Raw genomic sequence first — 20,908 nt, forward strand, 5'->3', positions numbered from 1 at the left:
TAAAAAGAAAAGGGAAAATATGAAACCTAAATGCAACTCAACCCGATTTTAAACTGTCAACCCGAAATGAGTTAAGACAAAGAAAAACGTGTAGATCTTTAAAGACCAGAATGCTCTACTAGCAAACAAAAAACCCTATGACATTACCTGAGAAACAAAAATTTGTATCAAAATGACGTATCAGTCAAACCATGAGAAGTGCTCTCTCTAACTCCATTAACGTGGCAGTAAAAGACTTATTTTTAAAGCAAAAGCCCAAAAGGACAAAGAGATTAAGAGAGAAAACTGCAGAAATATTTTACAACTAGATAACAGACAGATGAATGGTTATTGACTTGGGAAACTCAAGAAAATTGCCTGACTTATATTACACTGTAAATCTCTCCCAAAGTTTGGGAACTGGTAGCACTAGGTAGCTATGGAAATCAGAGTAAGGGCTAAAAACAAGAGAATTAGTCAAAATTCTGGCTAAAAAGCAATGATGCTACTACACCTACTCCCTTTTCTAGTCCACGTAGCCAAGTACTCATTTTTTACCACATTAGAAGATCGAACGTCCATACTCTAATAAAACAGAAGGCTCTGTACTACAGGACACCAAGCACAGTGAGGGTGGAAAAGAGTTAGTGCTACAGGAGATTATAGTAATCTGAACAGCACTAACAAGTCAAAGCTCATAGAACCACAGGAAAAATGATGATTTTGTAGAAAGCAAACCATTGGAAGAAGGTCCTATCAACGTCTGATTATTGTGTCCAGAAAATCATGAAACTGCAGTATGCTTCACACTCTTTCTATAAGGAAAAGACAAATGACTATAAACAAAAATCTGATGCTTAAAAAAAAAAGCTAAATCCTAGTTACAGACATTCAGAAACATTCAGCTCTAAATGTCCCAATTCACCCCAGTAATTAGCTGAGAATTTATGGCAACTAACAAAGAACAGAACAGCAGGCAAATCAAGAACCTTTACATTTCATCCCCTCTCTTTAGGCGAGCAAGAGTAAATGCACTAAAGAATCTCTGTGAATACTCCTGAGAGAGGTGAAGGCTCGTGATCACTAGCCACATCATAAAAAATAGATTATTATTCATACAAGAGATGTGGAGATTTGATTTTTTTTTAAGACCTGTTTTTGTTGGTTAATTGATCAAAGTAGAGAGTTAAGCAGCTCTGATACTGTCTTCCATTCATGTAATTAAAAGTATATACCCAGGGGCGCCTCGGTGGCTCAGTCGATTAAGTACCTGCCTTTGGCTCAGGTCATGATCTCAGGATCTTGGGATCCAGCCCTATGTCAGGCTCCCCGCTCAGCAGGAAACCTGCTTCTCCTTCTCCCTCTGCCATTCCCACTGCTTGTGCTCTCTGGCTCTCTGTCAAATAAATAAATAAATAAAATCTTAAAAAAAAAAGAAGAAGAAGAAGAAGAAGGTATATACCCAAATATAGGTCTTTTTTTTTGAGAGAGAGAGAGAGAAAAAATGCACATGAATGGGCCTATGAGGTAAAGGAGAGAGGGCAGGACAGGATCCTAAGTAGACTCCATGCCCAGCATGGATGGGGGCTCCATTTCACGACACCAAGGTCCTACATGACCTAAGCTGAAATCAAGAGTCAGAGGCCTACTGACTGAGCCATCCAGGTGCCCCCCAAAGGTAGGCCATTTAATCTTCAGTATTTTCTCATTTTCAGTCTTAATTTTACATGGGACTTTACACAAGTTATAGTTATATGTATACACTTTTCTTTCCAGGCACCAACATAACATTCCAAAACATATTAATACAGATAAAATGGTACCTTGAACACCTTCTAGGAGTAAATCAACTCCTTTCCTATAAAAATTGGAAGCAGCTTCATAGTCATCTTCTTCTTCTTTTTTTAAAGCCAGCTTTATTAATTCTCCGGCTTTCTCCAAATAATCTCTCTTGCCAAGCTTAGATTTTAAACTGCCAGGGAAGAGGCTGCGACTTTCTCGTTCTTCTTCTGGTTTGTTCTGTTCACTGTCAGAAGCAACAGCCCCTAGTGCTGAAGGATCCGAAGAAAGATTGAGACCAAAAGTTCTAATGGGAGAATTTTGATTGGAAGCCATTCCATCATCTAACTCAGCAAGAGAATCCACGTCAACAGTAAGAGATATCAGATCACTGTCACTGGAGAAACCTAGAAATATGATCACAATAGTAAATAGATATTAAATTAAGGATTATCCAGAAAGAATGCAAATCACACTATTCATTTGTTCATACTATCCAAGTCGATTAGGAAGGCTGTCATTGCCTGATAGAGATCAGGGCCTGGCAATTTGTTTCTGCTTACTTCGTTCATTTCTGCACTCAACGTAGCTCTAGAAGCCAATCTCCTTTGCCTTAATTATCACACTAAAACCAAAGGCAAGTCTTTATCTAGTCTTCTTGTAAAAAAGAAGAGGCTTTACCACATGTCTTGTAACAACATCATTATGATAAAGGGAAAAGTATAAGAGCTTCAGGGTAAGACAAAACCAAGTGCTTGGATCCCAGCTCTTAAAACGTACTATGTGACCAACAGTGAGTCACTTAATAATATTACTTATTATGTATGACTTTAGAAATAGAGTTAATGCATATAAAGCATAATAGACTATCATTCAATTACAAGTATTATAGTAATTATATAATCATTATTTAACTATTATACGATGTACCCTCAGAGATGTGCTTTTAGATAATCATCCATATCTGGAAAATGTATGCCATTTAGTTGTGTTTTTTTTTTTAAAAGGACTAAATTTTTAGAAATCTTTGTTTCAATCTCTTCTACATGCTTTTGGAGAGAGGTTTGGTCTATATTTGCCTCTTAGTTTTCTGACAGAAAATTAATAAATAGGTGGTATTGAAATACTGAGCAATGAAAATTCTTTCTCCCATTTCATAGATCTGACTTCATGGTAAATGAGCATGAGGTCTCGGGACCTCCCTTTACATTCTTAAAATAATAGAGAACCTCAAAAAACTTTTTTGTTTTTGTGGATTATACATGTAAAATTTACCACTCTTAATAATTAAATAGACTAAAATTTTTTAATTAAACACTGAAGTCCATTACATATTAATATCATTTTTTTTTAAGATTTTATTTATCCATTTGACACATGCCGACAGAGTGCATAAACAGGGGGAGTGGCAGGCAGAGGGCAAGGGAAAAGCAGACTCATCGCTGAGCACGGAGCCCAATGCAGGACTCAATCCCAGACCCCAGGACAATGACCAGAGACAAAGGTAGATGCTCAACCGACTGAGCCACTCAGGCACTCCATTAACATAATTTTTATTAAAAATAACTACATTCTTGGGGTGCCTGCATGGCTCAGTCGGTTGACCATCTGCCTTTAGTTCAGGTCATGATCTCTGGGTCCTGGGATCAAGCCCCATGTTAGGCTCCCTGCTCAGCAGAGAGTTTGCTTCTCTCTCTCTCCCTGTGCCTCTCCTCAACCTCACCTCACCTCGTGCTCTCTCTCTCCTCAAATGAAATAAAATCTTTTAAAAAAAACAAAAAAAACTATATTCTCAGAAACAAAGTATTTAGTGAGAGAAGTGACATTGTTTTACATTTTTACAAATCTTTTTAACAGAAGGTGCCTAGATTCCCACATCTGATCCTGCCCTCAATCTGTTGTCATGCTGTTCTGGTTGAAAGGTGTGAGGAGGGATGCCTGGGTGACTCAGAAGTTGACCATTTGTCTTTACATCATTCGTGCAAATGTCAACACAGTGAAAAAGGCAAATAATTTCCTAGACTATTATGAAGACAATTTCTGCCTTGGGGACCTCCTGAAAAGATCTCCAAGATACCCAGGGGTTGAAGACCATACTTTGAGAGTTACTGATCTATATCATTCAATACGATTGACAATAGAGTTTTGTAAAAATTAAGTTTGGGAACAACTATGTGATCTGTATCACCACTGAATATTGACTTTCAAGTTTCTCAGAAAAGAAAATTATTTCTTCAGGATCATATACAAAGTCAAACTTAAAGGTAGATTAGACTACACATGCTAGATCAGGGATCAGCAAACTTTTTTTTCTGAGGGCCAGGGAATATTTCAGGCTTTGTGGGCCATATGATCTATGTCATAACTAATCAACTCTGCTATTGTAGTACAAAAGCAGCCACAGATAATATGTAAATGAATAAGTATGGCTGTGTTCCAGTAACACTTTATTTACGGATGCTGAAATTTGAATTCCATATAATTTTCACATGCCACAAAACAATATTCTCTTGAATTCTGCCAACCATTTTAAAACATAAAAACCATTCTTAGCTAGTAGGTCATATAAAAACAGGTGGTAGGTCGGATTTGGCCCACAGGCCATAGTTTGTCAACCCTTATTATAGACTCAAATTGCTTACTTCATATCAAATAAAATAAGTTAGGGTAAAAACATGTTACTGGCAGCTAAACTCAAATTTCAAATCAGCTTCAGACACTACTTTGGCACCCTGTCAACATATCCTGTTTTCAGGGGTTTTTTTCAAATCCTTAGAATGTCCATAAAGAGCTCATTTCATTCCCTAAAAGCAAAAGACTTCATTAAATCCAAAATCTGAGATGAGATTCATTGGACCTAGTGGAAATCTTTTCAATCTCTGACATTTCAGCTATACAGACAGCTTTCAAAATCCAAATCTTTTACAGCTATCTACAAAATTATTTATCCGAGAAACATACAAACCTTATGAGATTTCTTTAAGTGATTCAAAAATATTTTATATATTTCAATGCACATTTATTTCCTTAAATGGGGGCATTATATAAGCTGGTCCATTGATATTAATAAACAAATATACAAAGTTTAAAAAAAAATAAGTTCTGGTTTATACAGCTAATCATAAAAGAAAGGAAAATGTTGTTATAGATCTTTTGTCTGCTCTCCAGTGTCTTGCCACTATAACCTTTACATCATCTATCACATTGTACTGTTTCATGTTTTGCCTGATTTTCCTTTCTAACAAGAACAATATTACCAAAGGGCAAAGGGGTAAAATTATGTGTACTCAGTTTCTTGGCTTTTGACCACAAAAATCTAGTGACATAGTTTTATTTCCTCTCTTACCTTTCCAATCGTATTTTGTTAGCAAGGGAAATCATGCTTAAATAAAATTATATCAGAAGAGTAAGACTATCAAAATACCTAGAAAAAAAGTCAGATAATAAAACAAAATAATAAATAATATTCAAATTGTTTCCTTTTCAAATTCTACCCAATTCTAAATGAAGAATCTTTCAAAGTAAGCAAAGTAAGAAAAACTAGCAGGTTAGGATGAGGAATTATTCTGATTCAACTAGAAGCAAAGGGAAGCAAAAAGACTTCTGATTTAATCTTTCTAGAGGACAATTTGACAATGCATATCAGATGTAAAAAACGCTAATATCTTTTACCCAGAAGCTCATCAACTTATACCAAAAACAATCAGAGATATGATAAAAAAAAAATCTATACATGAGAATATCCATCACAAAATTTAGTGAAAATTTGGAAATAACAAATTCCTAACAATAGGAGATTATGGTCCATCCCTTTGAGATAACATTATACAGCTATTAAAAATTATATTATAGAAGAATGTTTAATGCAAGGTATTCATTATCTATTATGCAAAACCAACAAACTGTAAAGCAGTATATGCATATACTATAATTCTAATTTTAAAACAAAAACACAGGAAAAAAGGCTAGAGAAGTATATTAAACACTGACAGTAATTTTCCCTGTATGGTGGGATTACAGGTAACTCTTATCACATTTCTTATACGTGTATGGCAAGTTCTTAAGCCTCGGTATTTGAAGGATACCAAAGCAGCAGCAAGGGCTAAAACTGGGAATTTGCTTGTAAATAAATCTATATTTTACAGACAAAATTTATGAAATATAGGCCCGTATGAATCACCCAGCAGCCGGAGCCTAGGAATTCCTAACTTAAGAGAAAAGACCAAAATGATTATAGATGGATCTGTTTGAAGCAGACTAACCCTGGACACTTCTTCCTTACCTGTCTTCTTCCTTTAATTCTCCTCCTAAGATGCACCCTACCAGATGTGAAAAGCCTAACTATCTTATCGCAACCATACACTGCAACTAATCATCTTCCAGCACTCTCCGAAATCTTTCCCTTCTGTATTTAAGCAATTTCTAAACCCCCTTCTTCTCAATGAAGTATTCCCCAACCAACTCAAGAACACTCCCCTTTCACCACCGCAGCAATGAACCATTATTTACACACGGACTCAGTACCAGCTCTTTCATCCTATATGCTTAATACATAATAAAGTGCTAGCCCAACGCCTTGAAATCATGGTCCTGTCATTCAACCTGTTTTATATGAAGCTACATATAAACATCGCATGAAGTGGAGATTAGCTTCCTAAAACCCAGAAAGAAAGGGAATAGGATACAAAGAGCAGCAAACAAGCTAGAGGTTCTCAGTTGGGCCGAGTAGGAAGAACGTTGTGGATAAGGCAGGGCAACAATTGACAATTCAGAGACTCTTTGTCAAAAGTGAAACCAACCTGAAGTCAATCCATGTTTAAAGGGGCCCTCTGGAGCCATCATGAGAGTAAAAGGTACATGCTTCACCAACACCATCAAGACAAAAACCTAAGCCTTTTTGGGAAGAGATGGGAGGGGGAAGAGTCAAAGGTTCTATGAAAGCGTTCTGCCTCCAGGTTCATATCACAGAGATTCAAGTCTCAGGGCTATTAGAGGGCCCCAGGTGACCGGTTAAAAAGCAGCTACAGACATGAGGGGTTTATATAGCATCCCAGTTCACCTACCTACCCTCACCTTCTGTGCTTTGAACTGCTCAGAGTAGGGCAGTCTAGTGAAATCTGTCTAGGACACCACCTCTGAAAGACAGGCACCAGGGGAAAAGGTTGAGTTGCTATAGAATAAATCTTTATACTATAAACTATCAGAAATCTGTATTTGAAGACCATCTGCAAAAAGAGATCAGTTTCCTTTAGAACAACAGGTGGTCTGTCATGGTCAACTATATATAAAATACATGGCCTCATTATTATTAGCTGATAGCTTTCACTGAGCACTGAGGTTCAGTCAACGAAAGGGAATTTCTACTTTTCCTAGTAGCAATGACTCATGCTTCACACACAAAGCAAAATATCTAGCCAGCAGAACAAAGGTCACCCTGAGGTAGAAGACATACATATCAATCTCCATTAAGAAACAAGCCCTTATAAATATGATTTTAGATGACTATCTAAATCTAAAACTTGATGCTAATTAAGACTCAGTATCAGTATTTGATTACCAACTTATCATTTAGAAATAACTGCTGTTATGAAAAAGTACCATTCCTTTGATGTTTCACATTTTTATAATGTCCTGAGGACAAGTCTTTGCTTCACCCTTGAAAATGTTATGAAAAGAGCATCAGAATATCTACTGCATGTTTGGTGAAAAACAGAATAACCTCAGAAAACAACACATCAATCAAAATTACAACCCTAATACTGTTATCAACAACAAAGATCCCTGAGTTGGCTTCCCTTTCTACCTAATGAACTTTTTATATTGCTACTCACCATAATCTCCTCTGCAAATCAAACCTGCTACAGAGCACTCAAGTAGCTCACACTGAGCTTTCTATAAACAAATAGGCATTCTCATTGCTTACCTCTCCATAAAATTAAATCTCCCCTTTCAAAATATACTTGCTGCTGAATATTTGGAGTGCCTGGACCACCTTAGGCACATGGCTTTACTTCTCTGAAATTCCAATTTTTAATTGTAGAGTAAGGGATTTATCTATATCATTCTTTCTACTCTAAAACACGTTCCATGACATATTATGATTTTTTTATTTCCCCCCCAGCCCTAAAATCCTAACACACAACATTATCCTCAATAGCCCTAGGGTTTTTAAGAGTCAATATGTATAATTTGTATCATTTGTTTTACATGCACACACAGAATGACACATTCTCATTTGTGTTTATCTTGAGAATAATGATCCGTTCCTTTTTCCCTATGTAAGCTCCCTCACCAAATAAAATTCAACTAATAAGGGACAATGAATAACAGTTAAGTAGATAAGCACTTAAGAGAAAAAAGAACTTCAAAGTGAATAAGCCTTCTCTCATAATACAGGAGGGCCTAAAATAATCAGAGTAACTAGATTTAGAGTTCTCATGGTGCCACCTAGTGGACATTCACATTAAATTCTACTTTAAATTTAAATGACTTTTAATTAGGCTTTCTAGATTTTGTCATTTTACACTACTCCATGTAGAGCGTAGACTTTAAGTTCGTCTGAAAAATAGATTTAGGCTATTAAGTAGCCAATCTACTGAAGAATATTCCTTTTTTAAATGATCCCATTTCAAAGCATCAACTTTAAATCAACTAAACGAAAATAATACAAATAACAAAAAGAAAAATATCATAATAATGAAATGGTACATTGATACAGATGATTTTCTTCAAGCTTAAATAACTATACACCCTTCCAATTAGTCTCCCCTAAGAGTTTAAAACTCATCAACATTATTCAATTTAATACAGTTTAACTCTAATCTTCATGCTTTAAAGAATTCCCCCATCAAATAAAAACACAAATCTTGAACTGAAGGCGATTTTAGAGATCCTTTACATAGACCAGCAATAGATGCTATTATCAAAATGTACATTTCATTTACTCTAAAATGGCTACTTCAAGACAACTTAATAGATCCTTTCTTTTGTCTACAATTGCCACAAGTGAGCCCCATGGAGCTCTTAATCCACAATATACTACCAAAAAAAAAAAGTAGATCTGGCTATTCCAGGAGACATTTAAGAACATTCACTCTTAAGATCTACATATAAGAAGCTGATCTCTCAATTTGTATTTGTGGTTATGATCACCTAATTATTTTCTCTTGTTTGCTGCATACACCTGGAAAATGTCCCTCCCATAACTGCAAAGGAAGTCAAGCAACGTATTAGGAAGAGGAAATGACACAGGTTACCAGATGAGAGTCTACCAACATCAAAGGCTCCAATATAAAGGCCAGCATGGCAGTAAAGCAACTACATCCTTCAAACAGGCCAACAGATGAGAGAAACATGTCAAGAAGCTCAATTCCCATGCACCATTTCGGCCAGATTTCCACAAATGTCATAGTAACTTCATAGCTAAGTTTAATCAAATGAAAAGATGCAAGTTTAAAAAGGAAATAAGATGTTAACAATCAAGTCAATCTTCTTTCATCTTTAAAAATATATGTAGTTTAATTTCTCCGGACAAAGGAGATAAAGAGTGACCACTTCATTTTAAAAACATAAAACAATATTAACTTTTTTATCTAAAAACCTACTGAATAATTTTATAATTTTCAATTTCATATTAGATAAAATATATTTACCAGTTAATTACCAAATTATTGGTTTTATGAAACCTTAAAGTTTTCTCTATCCCACTATCAAATAATGATAATTAAAAAAAAAAAAACATTAATCCAGCTCTTTATGTTTGCCTCAGAAAACTTTTCTTCAAGGTAAATTAAGACCTGTTGATTGCATTTTTATGGTACTAATAAAAATAATGATCATTTAGCCTCTACATCTGTTCTCTGAGAGGTGATATACTTGCCATGTCATTCTAACTACTGAAGGACCTTGAAATAGCAGACTATATATTAAGATTTGCCCCTCTGGCTCATTTCACTGGCAAACTAAATCACAAGTATGAAAAATGAATATACCTTTGAAACATCATTTAAAATACTACACTCAGAGGAGTTGTTATAGAGTGAATCACTTCCTCACATTTTGGCTCTAAATCCAAATCACAAGCACTTGCCACCACAATCCCTCTACAACCCTCCATTTCACTGTGTACCTGTGGGGCTTGGCCGGCTGCCAGCTTTTCTGCTCTTTTGCTAGGAGAGGCCCTCTCCCTTTGCTATCTCAGGGGCTTGCAGACCTTTTGGTAGGAAAGTATATCTTCCACTTCCCCACTATGCCAGACAATCTCATGATATTTAAAAGTCATTTCCCCTCTCAAAAAACAATGAATTTGCAAGCTGACACTGTGATCTGTATTAGTCAACAAGGTGTCTTTCAGCAGGATTAATTAGTCAGGCAAAAAGGCTTTTAAAGGGAAGGGATAAAAAACACAACCATTAACAGCTTTTCTATGCGCTGAAAGGATAAAATGCCAGTATTACTTTTAGGTAGCATAAGTCTTTTCTAGGTTGTTTGTTTGTTTTTTTTTTTAAGATTTTATTTATTTATTCATGAGACACAGAGAGAGAGAGGCAGAGACACAGGCAGAGGGAAAAGCAGGCAGAGGGAGAAGCAGGCTCCATGCACGGAGCCCGACATGGGACTCGATCCCAGGTCCCCATGATCACACCCCAGGCTGAAGGCGGCGCTAAACCGCTGAGCCACCCGGGCTGTCCTTTTCTGGGGTTTTTAAAAAAAAAAAAAGTTGCCCCCAATTTCTCTCATAAAAGCATATTCCTAAAAAGATAAATCCTTCCAAGGAAAATGCATCTTTTGGAAATTTCAAAGGTAAATTCTGGAACAACTGCTTTAGGTAGGGCGGCCCATACCATCCCACTGTGCCAGAGGCAGCCCCGGTCTTGCTATACTTATTAAAGAAAGCATCCTCTTTACTTCTCAGAAGTGTGAGATCCAGTTTGGACAATAAGTTACAAACTCATCCTAGTTCTAGGTAATATCTTTTTTTTTTTTTACCACATTTTTACCCTGAACAGCTTTCCAGATTCTAGAACACTATCTGAAGAAAACACATTCCCAATAATAATGCTCCTCCCCTTCTTTTCCAGATGATAACCAAAGACCTCTGTATCATTCCATTCATGATGACCTAACACTAAAATAGGTTCTCAGACATACATCTCCTACCATAGCTGATTCACACCTAGTTAAAAAGGCTTATTAGGCAGTCCGGGTGGCTCAGCGCTTTAGCGCTGCCTTCAGCTCAGGGTGTGATCCTGGAGACCCGAGATTGAGTCCCACGTCGGGCTCCCTGCATGGAGCCTGCTTCTCTCTCTGCCTGTGTCTCTGCCTCTCTCTCTCTGTCTTTCGTGAATAAATAAATAAAATATTTTTAAAAAATAAAGAAAGAATAAAAAGGCTTATTGATATCAAAAGAATATAACCATTCCCAAGTCATGCAACCTTATATTCCTATAACAAAACACAAAAGAGGAGAAATTAAGAAGCATTCTACAATTTCCAAGAAATTTGAAAGAATTTCCAGTACTCTTCACTGAACTCTCTCCTATAAATCTTTCTAACTCATTTGTCCATTATTGGATGTCACCAAATTAGCACATTTACAGGCAAAAGATACCCTTCTCCTCCTTTCTCAGGAAAAGAGTATCTTGGAGGTAATGGCCAGATCAGATTATCCCAAATAAAGCTACCTTCCAAGGAAACTGGCTCTAGAAACAGAATCACATTGGGATCCCAAGCAGGGACCAGATTTTCCAAAGCCTGGCAAGGATCTGCAGATCAAAACAGGTTACAGGGAACAGGTACTTTTCCCCCCAAGACAAAATAGATTGTAAACTAAAATTACTGTCAGCAATGTTTTTTATGACCTTGGCTGATTCAGTATGGAGTCAAAGGTATTGAGGACCTAATGGAAACCCCTGGGCCTGAGGTCCCCATACATTACACAAAACACTAGGTATAAATGAATGGACTTTGTTTTAAGTCAATGGGAGCCACCAAAAAAAAAAAAAAAAAATGAAGAGCCAATCATGTCTCAATGCAGTGGCAACAAAAGAAAAATAAATTTTATGAGACTGACATGCTACCTACTGTGCTAACAAGGCACCTGAGAAACAAATTTTAAATGCTTCAGCCTACAGCAAGATGGGAACTTGCTGCTCCTACCAAATTAAGATGGGAACTTACTGCAATAAACCTATATCAATGTGTCTGCTGATATATAATATCAGTACATATCCCTACAAAAACATCACTGAAATGAGATTATGGCCTCCCATATTAAGCATCCTCCTCTACCATAACCTATAATCCATGAAAAAGATCAAGAAATATCTAGTCTATGATTTTACTTTTATATAAAACAAACCTAAGCCTCCTCAAATAAATCTAATTACCTATTTTTAAAAACTCTCCCTCCCTGTCTCCAAATCTCTTTTTCTTAATTCCAAAATCTTCCCTGCAAGAAAACTAGCTAAGGAAATTTAAAGAATAAAATGTATGGATTTTAACTCTTCATAAAAATTCAAGGATGGCTCAACTAGAGAATAAAACAAGAGATTAAGCATCTTTTAATTAAAATTTCAAAAATTGCACTGGTTTAGATTCTCATTATTATAAAACATACTAAAAACACTAAAACTGCTTAGGTTTATTCTTTCTCGGAACATGACTGAACTTTTAAAACCAGTTTTGAGGGGATCCCTGGGTGGCTCAGCGGTTTAGCGCCTGCCTTTGGCCCAGGACGCGATCCTGGAGTCCCGGGATCGAGTCCCACTACAGGCTCCCAGCATGGAGCCTGCTTCTCCCTCCTTCTGTGTCTCTGCCTCTCTCTCTCTCTCTCTCTCTGTCTATCATGAATAAATAAATCTTTTTAAAAATAAAAAAATAAAACCAGTTTTGAAATTGTCTAAAAGTCAGACGCTACTAAATAAATTTTAGCAAAATATTCTTAACACCAGACAATACAAATTGTGAACATTCATTGTACCACATTTCACTAAATCCAATATGCTGTTAATTGTAGGATAAATCATTACTTTATATTTCACTAAGAAAGAAAAAAAGCTGTCAATTAAATGTAAGATATCATCGACCCAATATCACTTGCTCAGTATCAGTGATATTGAAGGAAAAATAGTATCTTAGAATTGGTGAAACACTCTCAAATTCCTATAGCCATCTATTCTTTTGCGATTCAAATATGATTTATAGTTTTCTGCAGTCAAAATCATGAAATGAAAAAAATATCAAAATATCATACCTTCTGTACTACACTCAGGAAAGCTATCAACGAGGGAATCAGAATAAGCTTCAGCAGGACCAATCAATTCAGAACCATCATTAATTATTCCACCCTAAAAAGAGGAGAGTAATTGTGTTTCACTGTTAATAAGAGTATTTTTAAAATGAGTAATAAATGAACAATAGTTATCTCAACTTTACGTAAGGATTACAGAAACTATTCATCTGTTAAACTAGATAATAACTGCTTTAAAAAATCAATAGGAATATCAGTACTGTTCATCAATTTTTACAAAGGTACCACACCAATACAAAGTATTAACAATAGCGGAATCTCTGTGAAGGGGAAAGAGGTATATAGAAAAGGACTATACTTTCTTCTTCTTCTTCTTTTTTTTTTTTTTTTTTTTTTTTGGAGTTTTAGTTATTTTTTTGAGGGAGAGAGGGCACACACATACAGGGGAAGAGGCAGAGGGAGAAAAAAACTTAAACAGACTCTGCACTGAGTGTGGGGCCCAATATGGAGCTTGAACTCATCACCCTGAGATCAGGACCTAATAAGCCAAAATCAAGAGTCAGAAGCTTAGCCAACTGCATCACCCAGGCATGCCTGAAAGCACTGTACTTTTATTTTTTAGCACTATACTTTTTGCACAATTTTTCTGTAAACTAAATTGCTGTAAAAAAAATCTTTAATTAAAATCTATTTTAATATATTAAAATTCAAAGAAATATTATAATATCGTATGGCTTTTTATAAAAGCATATTTTTTAAAACTCTATAAAAAATACTCACTTAAACACAAGAAAAATAAAACATCCACCAACTAAAAACCATTATTCAGCATCCTTAGTGACTGGTCATTCGAATTAGTAATAAATATTGGGACTCCATTAAAAGCCATTTAATTTTATCAAATTAAAAACTACAATATGGGACACCTGGGTGGCTCAGTGGTTTAGTGCCTGCCTTCAATCCAGGGCATGATCCGGGAGTCCCGGGATCAAGTCCCACATTGGGCTCCCTGCATGGAGTCTGCTTCTCCCTCTACCTATGTCTCTGCCTCATTCTGTGTCTCTCATGAATAAATAAATAAAAATCTTTTTTAAATAAATTAAATTTTAAAATAAAATAGAAACTACAATATATCACACAGTACCTCAGTGATTCCAGAAGTACCTTAAATTTGAAAATCATTTAGACATAATAATGTATGTAAAACTAAAATTAAACAAATTTAAGATATTTGTATTATTTAATAAATACAAAATGGATTTTTCCATATGACCATTATTTTAATTCTGTATTTAGGTTTGCAAATTAAACTATTAAAAAACTGTTTTCTCTTATTCTATGTGCAACTAGAGAATCTTACTCCATGTGCAGCTAGAGAATGTACTTAGCAGGTAAGCAGTGGTGGTGTGATTTTGTGCTGTGGTTTTGTAGACAGTTCCAATCACAGGTATAAAGGCTTATAATCCTTAAATAATTATAACTAATTAAAAAATAGCTTTTCTGCTCCTTAACATCTTTCCTTCTACCTTCCACCAATAGTTCCATGCCCCCCAAACACTCCTATCGGGATAGCAAAACCTAAGAGAAACATAAGACCTCTATTTCCTCTCTTCTTCAGCACAAAGAATTCAACAACTCTCTTTACATAATCAAAATTCTCCCTTCCCGCTTATCTTTAAGAGAAATTAGAAATGGTCCCTCTCAAATTACCAATTTTTACTTCCAAGAGTGTTAAGTGAACTAAAACTTTAAAACAATTATTCTCTTTAGAGGCAAGAATTTATATGACTTAGTTCTATTTGTTTATTAAAATATTCAAATCACAGTTTATATCTGAATTTTTCTCCAAAACAGTCTCTACTTCAGACTAAGCCATCCAAACCAAATCTTAAAAAAATCTGCAAATATCTTAAGAATTTTAATAGACAAAGCTGATTTTATTTACAATCTTACTTAACAGAAAGTGCCCTTCAACTACTATCTCTTCGACCACCAGGTGTGTAAGTTTAAGTTACTTATCTATAAAATGAAAACATTATCTATAACTCAAGTTGTTAGGACTACAAGATTTCATACATGTAAAGTACTTAGAACAACATAAACACTCAATAAATTTTTGTTAACATTAGCTGATACAAGATCTGTTTATCAGATTTTAAAAAATACTAAAGAATGCAAAAAACATTTAGCTCAGAATTCCAGAGCAATTTTATTTACCTAATTTAACAAACAATATTATACAAAGTAAATAATAAAGAGTAAATCTTTAATTAAACAAAATAATAAAAACTGTTCCATAGGAACTCAAGGGAAGTAGTGGGAAAATAAGCCACAATTCTATTTTAATCTCCACATTAAATCTCTAGATTAGTTGCTATTCTGATCTCTGGACCAAAAACAGTAACCATTTGGTGTTCTTCATTACACAGTAGACAGAAACTCTTATTACACAGCATCTAAGTTTTTTTTGTTAATGAAATGTCAATCTGGGGAGTGATGGAGTTCAGGTATGATGGAATAAGTAGATTAGCAAATGCTCTCCCCAAAAGGCAATGATGTAGAGAAAACCGTCAGGATGACCATTTGAGGGCTCTGGAAATTGACCAATAGCCTGGGGTTGCTCCCACCTTCCATCCCAGCTGGGTTGCCATGGTAATTATACAAGGGCAAGACAAGTCTTGAAATTCAGCGGGTTCACTTGTAGAGGAGGCTGGCATGATTTGGATTGAAGCAGAGTAAAAAGTCCATACCAAACAGTAATATCAGTAATAGTAATAATCTCAGTGCCAAAGCACAGTGGCTCAGCAAAACATGCAGCAAGCGAAGAACCAGCATATTAGCCAGACATTTCGCAGGGAGATACAGGAAATACACAGCCATTTGGGTTCTTAATAAGCTCTCTACCCATCCATGCAGAAGATCAGAGAGAAATGGAGCTATCTGGGGGAACCCGGGTGGCTCAGTGGTTGAATGTCTGCTTTTGGCTCAGGGCGTGATCCCAGGGTCCTGGGATGGAGTCCCACATCAGGTTCCCCATAGGGAGCCTGCTTCTCTCTCTGCCTATGTCTCTGCCTCTTTCTGTGTCTCTCATGAATAAATAAATAAAATCTCCAAAAAAAAAAAAGAAAGAAAGAAAAGAAAAGAAATGGAGCTATCTACAAGTCCCTGGCAAACCATGATGTGTACACACACACACAGAGGAGATCCAAGAGATCCCAAAAGAAAGCAAAAGCCAGTACAAACTTAAAAACTGCTCAAACTCTGAAAATACACCAGGAATCATCAGCATGTGGAAGCAGCATATAATGGAACAAAATGTTTAAATATAAGCAAAGACGAATCACTGGCTGACCATTAAGCTATGCTGATACAGGACTAATCCCTGGTTAGCAATAGGGATTAGTTTAAAAACACAATAGAAATTAAAAATTGAGCAGAGATAGATATCAGCATACACTACCCACTAAACAGACTGCACAGATTCAGTATAGGCATGTTACTACACACACTAACAAAACCACACTAACAATCCTCAGGGCAAAAACTGGAACTCTGATCTGCTATGTTACCCAAAACTTCCAGTTTTCAACAAAAAAAAATCACAAGACATTCAAAGAAATTAGAAAGTGTGTGCACCATACATGGCAGATAAGTGGAGAAGCAATCAATAGGCACTAACTCCAGGGGGCAAAGACATTGGACTTAAAAGGCCAAGACTTCAAAGCAGCTATTTATAGAAGTTAAATAATTGAAGAAAGTTGCGATTAAAGAATTTTTCTAAAGATTTTTATTTATTCATTTGAGACAGAGAGATGATACCAAGAGGAACATGAGCAGGGGGAGGGGAGAAAGAGAAGCAGGCTTCCAGCTCAGTGGGGACATGGGGCTCGATCCCAGAACACCAGGATCATGACCCAAGCCAAAGGCACACTCAACCATGTGAGCCACCCAGGTGCCCCTACAGAATTTTTTAAAGTATGATATTTTTAAAACAAATAAATAAAGTATGATATTTATGACTCATGAAATAACAAATATAAATAAATATAAATTATAAAAATGAACCAAATGCAACATTATTCATAAGATCCAAAAGTAGAGATAATTCAAATGTCTGTCAAATGATTCATAGATAAAGTATGGCATATTCATATCCATCTAATGGAGTATTATTCAGCTATATAAAGCAATGAAGCACTGACACACACTACAACATGGATGAATCTTGAAAACATTAAGCTAGGTGGGTAAAAGAAGTCAGATGCAAAAGGTCACATATTATATAATTCCATTCACATGAAATGTCCAGAATAGACAAATCCATCAAGATGGAAAATATATTAGTGGTTGCTAGGAGTTAGGGCAAGTGGGGAAGGAAGAGTTAAGTGCTAATGGGCACAGGATTTCGATATGGGGTGATGAAAATATTCTGGAATTAAACAATGATAATGGTGGCACAACCCTGTGAATATACTAAACGCCACTAAACTTTATACTTTAAAATGGTGAATTTTATGTTACATGAATCTCAATTCTAAAAAAAGAACCAGATAGAAATTATAGTAACAAAATGCAACTGATTTGAGAAAGATGAATAATAAATGAACTTAAAGATCAATAGAAACTCTCCAAAATGAAAATCATAGGAAAGAAACACCTAGTAAGAGAATCAGAGAGCTGTAAGGATAATAGTAAGCATACCAACTTACATGTACCAGACAAGGGAGAGAAAAAAGTTGGAAAAAATATTTGAAAAGATGAGGCAGAAAACTTTCAAGCTTTGATGAAAAATAATCATCTACCAATATAGGAAGACTAATTAAACCCCAAATGGATAAACAGAAAAAGATGAACACCTAGAGTCACACTACTAAAAGACAAAGACAAAATTCTGAAAGCAGCAAACAGAAAAAGACTTCTATATCAGAGCTACAGTAAAAAATAACAAACAACTTCTCATAAAGAACAGTGGAGGGGATCCCTGGGTGCCTCAGTGGTTTAGCACCTGCCTTCAGCCCAGGGTGTGATCCTAGGGTCCCAGGATTGAGTCCTGCATCAGGCTCCCTGCATGGAGCCTGCTTCTCCCTCTACCTATGTCTCTGCCTCTCTCTCTGTCTCTCATGAATAAATAAATAAAACCTTTAAAAAAAAGAAAAAACAGTGGAAAACAAAAGGTACTGAAATTACAAATTCAAAATACTAAAAGAAACACTGTTCATCAATAATTCTATATATCCAGAAAAACTATTCCTTTAAAATGAAGGGTAAACAAAAACACTTCCGAAGACTAATAAGAAAATCTGTTTCTAGCAAGCCCACCTTACAAACACAAAAAAAGAAACTATAGGAAATCCTTCAAGCTGACAACAAATGGTAATTTAAATCTACCTGGACAAATAAAGAACACCAAAAAAAGATAACTATGAGGGTAAATATAAATGACTACATAAATATATGTTCTTCTCTTTTCATCTCCTTAATTTCTTTAAAAGACATCCAATCATAACACTATATTGTTGGGTGTACAATATATTTGAGATATACATGATAATAACACAAAAAAAGGAAGATTGACTACAGCTTTATGAGCAAACTTTTTCTATTTTACTGGAATTAAGTTAATATTAACCTCAAGAAAATTGGCATAAATTAAAATGCATTATTTTTATCCCTAGAACAACCATTAAGAATATAAATTAGGGAACACCTGGGTAGCTCAGTGGGTTAACCATCTAACTCTTGATTTAGGCTCAGGTCATCTCAGGATAGTGAGATTCAGCCCTGTATCAGGTTTACTCTCAGCAGGGAGTCTGCTTGATATTTTTTCTCACCCTCTTAACTTAAAAAAGCATAAAAGGGGAATTTAAATGGTACAAAAAGTATCTAATGCAAAAAATGACATAAAGGAGAAACAAAAGAACAAAAAGCATATGATATATAACATTTGGCAAAATAGCATATTTAAATATAAAAGAACTAAATATGTCAATTGACAATAGCAATTTTGAGACTGGATAAAAAAAATAAGATCAAACTACATAGTGCATGTAAGAAATATCCTTTGGATTCAATAACACAAATAGATTGAAAGCAAAAGAATAAAAACAGAGGTTCCATACAAAAAGAGACCTAGATGGTCTTTATTAAAGAGTGATTTATATTAAAATCACACAAAATAGATCTTAAGACAATAAATATTACTCAAGATAAAGAGGGACATTTCATAAGGCTAAGAAAATCAACTTAGCAGGAAGTTATAACCACTATAAATAAATACACATGCACATGCCAATAGAGCCCCAAAATAAATAAACATTAACAACTGAAAAGACAAACAGAAAATTCAACAATAATAACTGGAGGCTTCAATACCTCACTCAAAATAATTGATAGAACTAGACAGAAAATCAGCAAAGATACAGAAGGCTTAAACATCACTAGCAACTAATTTGAACTAACTACAATTTACATAAAATTCCACCTGATAACAGAACATGTATTCCTTTCAAGCACACATGGAACATTCTCTAGGACAGGTAGTATACTAAGAAATAAATCAAACCGGGATCCCTGGGTGGCGCAACGGTTTGGCGCCTGCCTTTGGCCCAGGGCGCAATCCTGGAGACCCGGGATCGAGTCCCACATCGGGCTCCTGGTGCATGGAGCCTGCTTCTCCCTCTGCCTGTGTCTCTGCCTCTCTCTCTCTGTCTGTGACTATCATAAATATAAATAAAAAAAAAAAAAAATTTAAAGAAATAAATCAAACCTCACTAAATTTAAAAGAACTGAAATCATACAACACATGTTTTCTGACCACAACCATTAGAAAACAATACTAGATTTCAACAGTAAAAGAAATTTTAGGGGGGACACCTCGCTGGCTCAGTGGGTGAGCATCTGCCTTCGGCTCAGGGCGTGATCCCAGTCTTTGGATCGAGTCCCACATCGGGCTCCACTCAAGGAGCCTGCTTCTCCCTCTACCTGCGTCTCTGCCTCTCTCTGTGTGTCTCTCATAGATAAATAGGTAAAATCTTAAAAAAAAAAATTAGGAAATCAACAAATATTTGGAAATTAAAAGAACATTCTTCTAAATAACCAATGGGTTCACAGAACAATCACAGAAGAAATTTTTAAAAATGCATTTTAAAAATGCATATTTTAAAAATGCATTTTAAAAAAATTTTTTTTTAAGTTTAAAATTTCTTTTAAAAAGAAATTTTTAAAAAATCACAAAAGAAATTTAAAAAAAAACTGAATAAAAATGATAAACAGCAAAGTAAATCCAAGCAAGCAAAAGGAAGGAAATAAAGTTTAGAGTAGAAATCAATAAAAGGAAATATAGAAAAGAGAGGAAAATGAAATAGAGAAAAATCAACAAAACCAGGTTAGGTTTTTTTTTTTTTAAGATTTTATTTATTCAACTGAAAGAGAGAGAGCAGGGGGAAGGGCAAAGGGAGAAGAAGTAGGCTCCGCTCTGAGCATGGAGCCCAATATGGAACTCTATTTCAGGACCCTGAGATCATGATCTGGGCCAAATCAGACGCTTAATCAATGGAGAGCCACCCAGGCACCCCAACCAGGTTAGTCTTTTGAAAAAAAATCAACAGTATCAAACTTTTAGCTAGACTGACCAAGAAAAAAATAAATAATATACAAATTACCAAAATCATGAATGAAAGAAGGGACATCACTACCATCCCTACAGAAATCAAAGGCATTATACGGAAATACTATGAACAATTTACACTAATAAATGACACAGTTTAGATGAAAATTCCTGGGAAGGGACAAATTACCAAAGCCAATTCAAGAAGAAAGAGAATATCATAATAAACCTATAACAAGTAAATAAATTGAATTAAAATTTGAGATCCTCCCAGATTAATTCTAATATCAGGT

At 35.4% G+C, this 20,908-nt stretch overlaps 1 protein-coding gene across 11 annotated transcripts in view; it reads right to left on the bottom strand.

Moving 5' to 3' along the window:
• The window catches only part of RPS6KC1 (ribosomal protein S6 kinase C1), a 180,835-nt gene that overhangs the window by 115,508 nt on the left and 44,419 nt on the right, over nucleotides 1-20,908 (bottom strand). For 7 of the 11 annotated variants that reach the window (XM_026001101.2, XM_026001102.2, XM_072733294.1 and 4 more), the window contains 2 exons: nucleotides 13,013-13,106; nucleotides 1,803-2,165 (listed from right to left, as the gene is read on the bottom strand). In XM_026001101.2, coding sequence (XP_025856886.1) covers nucleotides 1,803-2,165; nucleotides 13,013-13,106 — 457 coding nt within the window. The remainder of the gene's footprint in view (nucleotides 1-1,802; nucleotides 2,166-13,012; nucleotides 13,107-20,908) is intronic. The other 4 variants (XM_072733288.1, XM_026001103.2, XM_072733295.1 and 1 more) reach the window with 2 other exon arrangements.

Source organism: Vulpes vulpes, chromosome 13 (assembly GCF_048418805.1).
Source record: "Vulpes vulpes isolate BD-2025 chromosome 13, VulVul3, whole genome shotgun sequence".
Taxonomy (NCBI): domain Eukaryota; kingdom Metazoa; phylum Chordata; class Mammalia; order Carnivora; family Canidae; genus Vulpes; species Vulpes vulpes.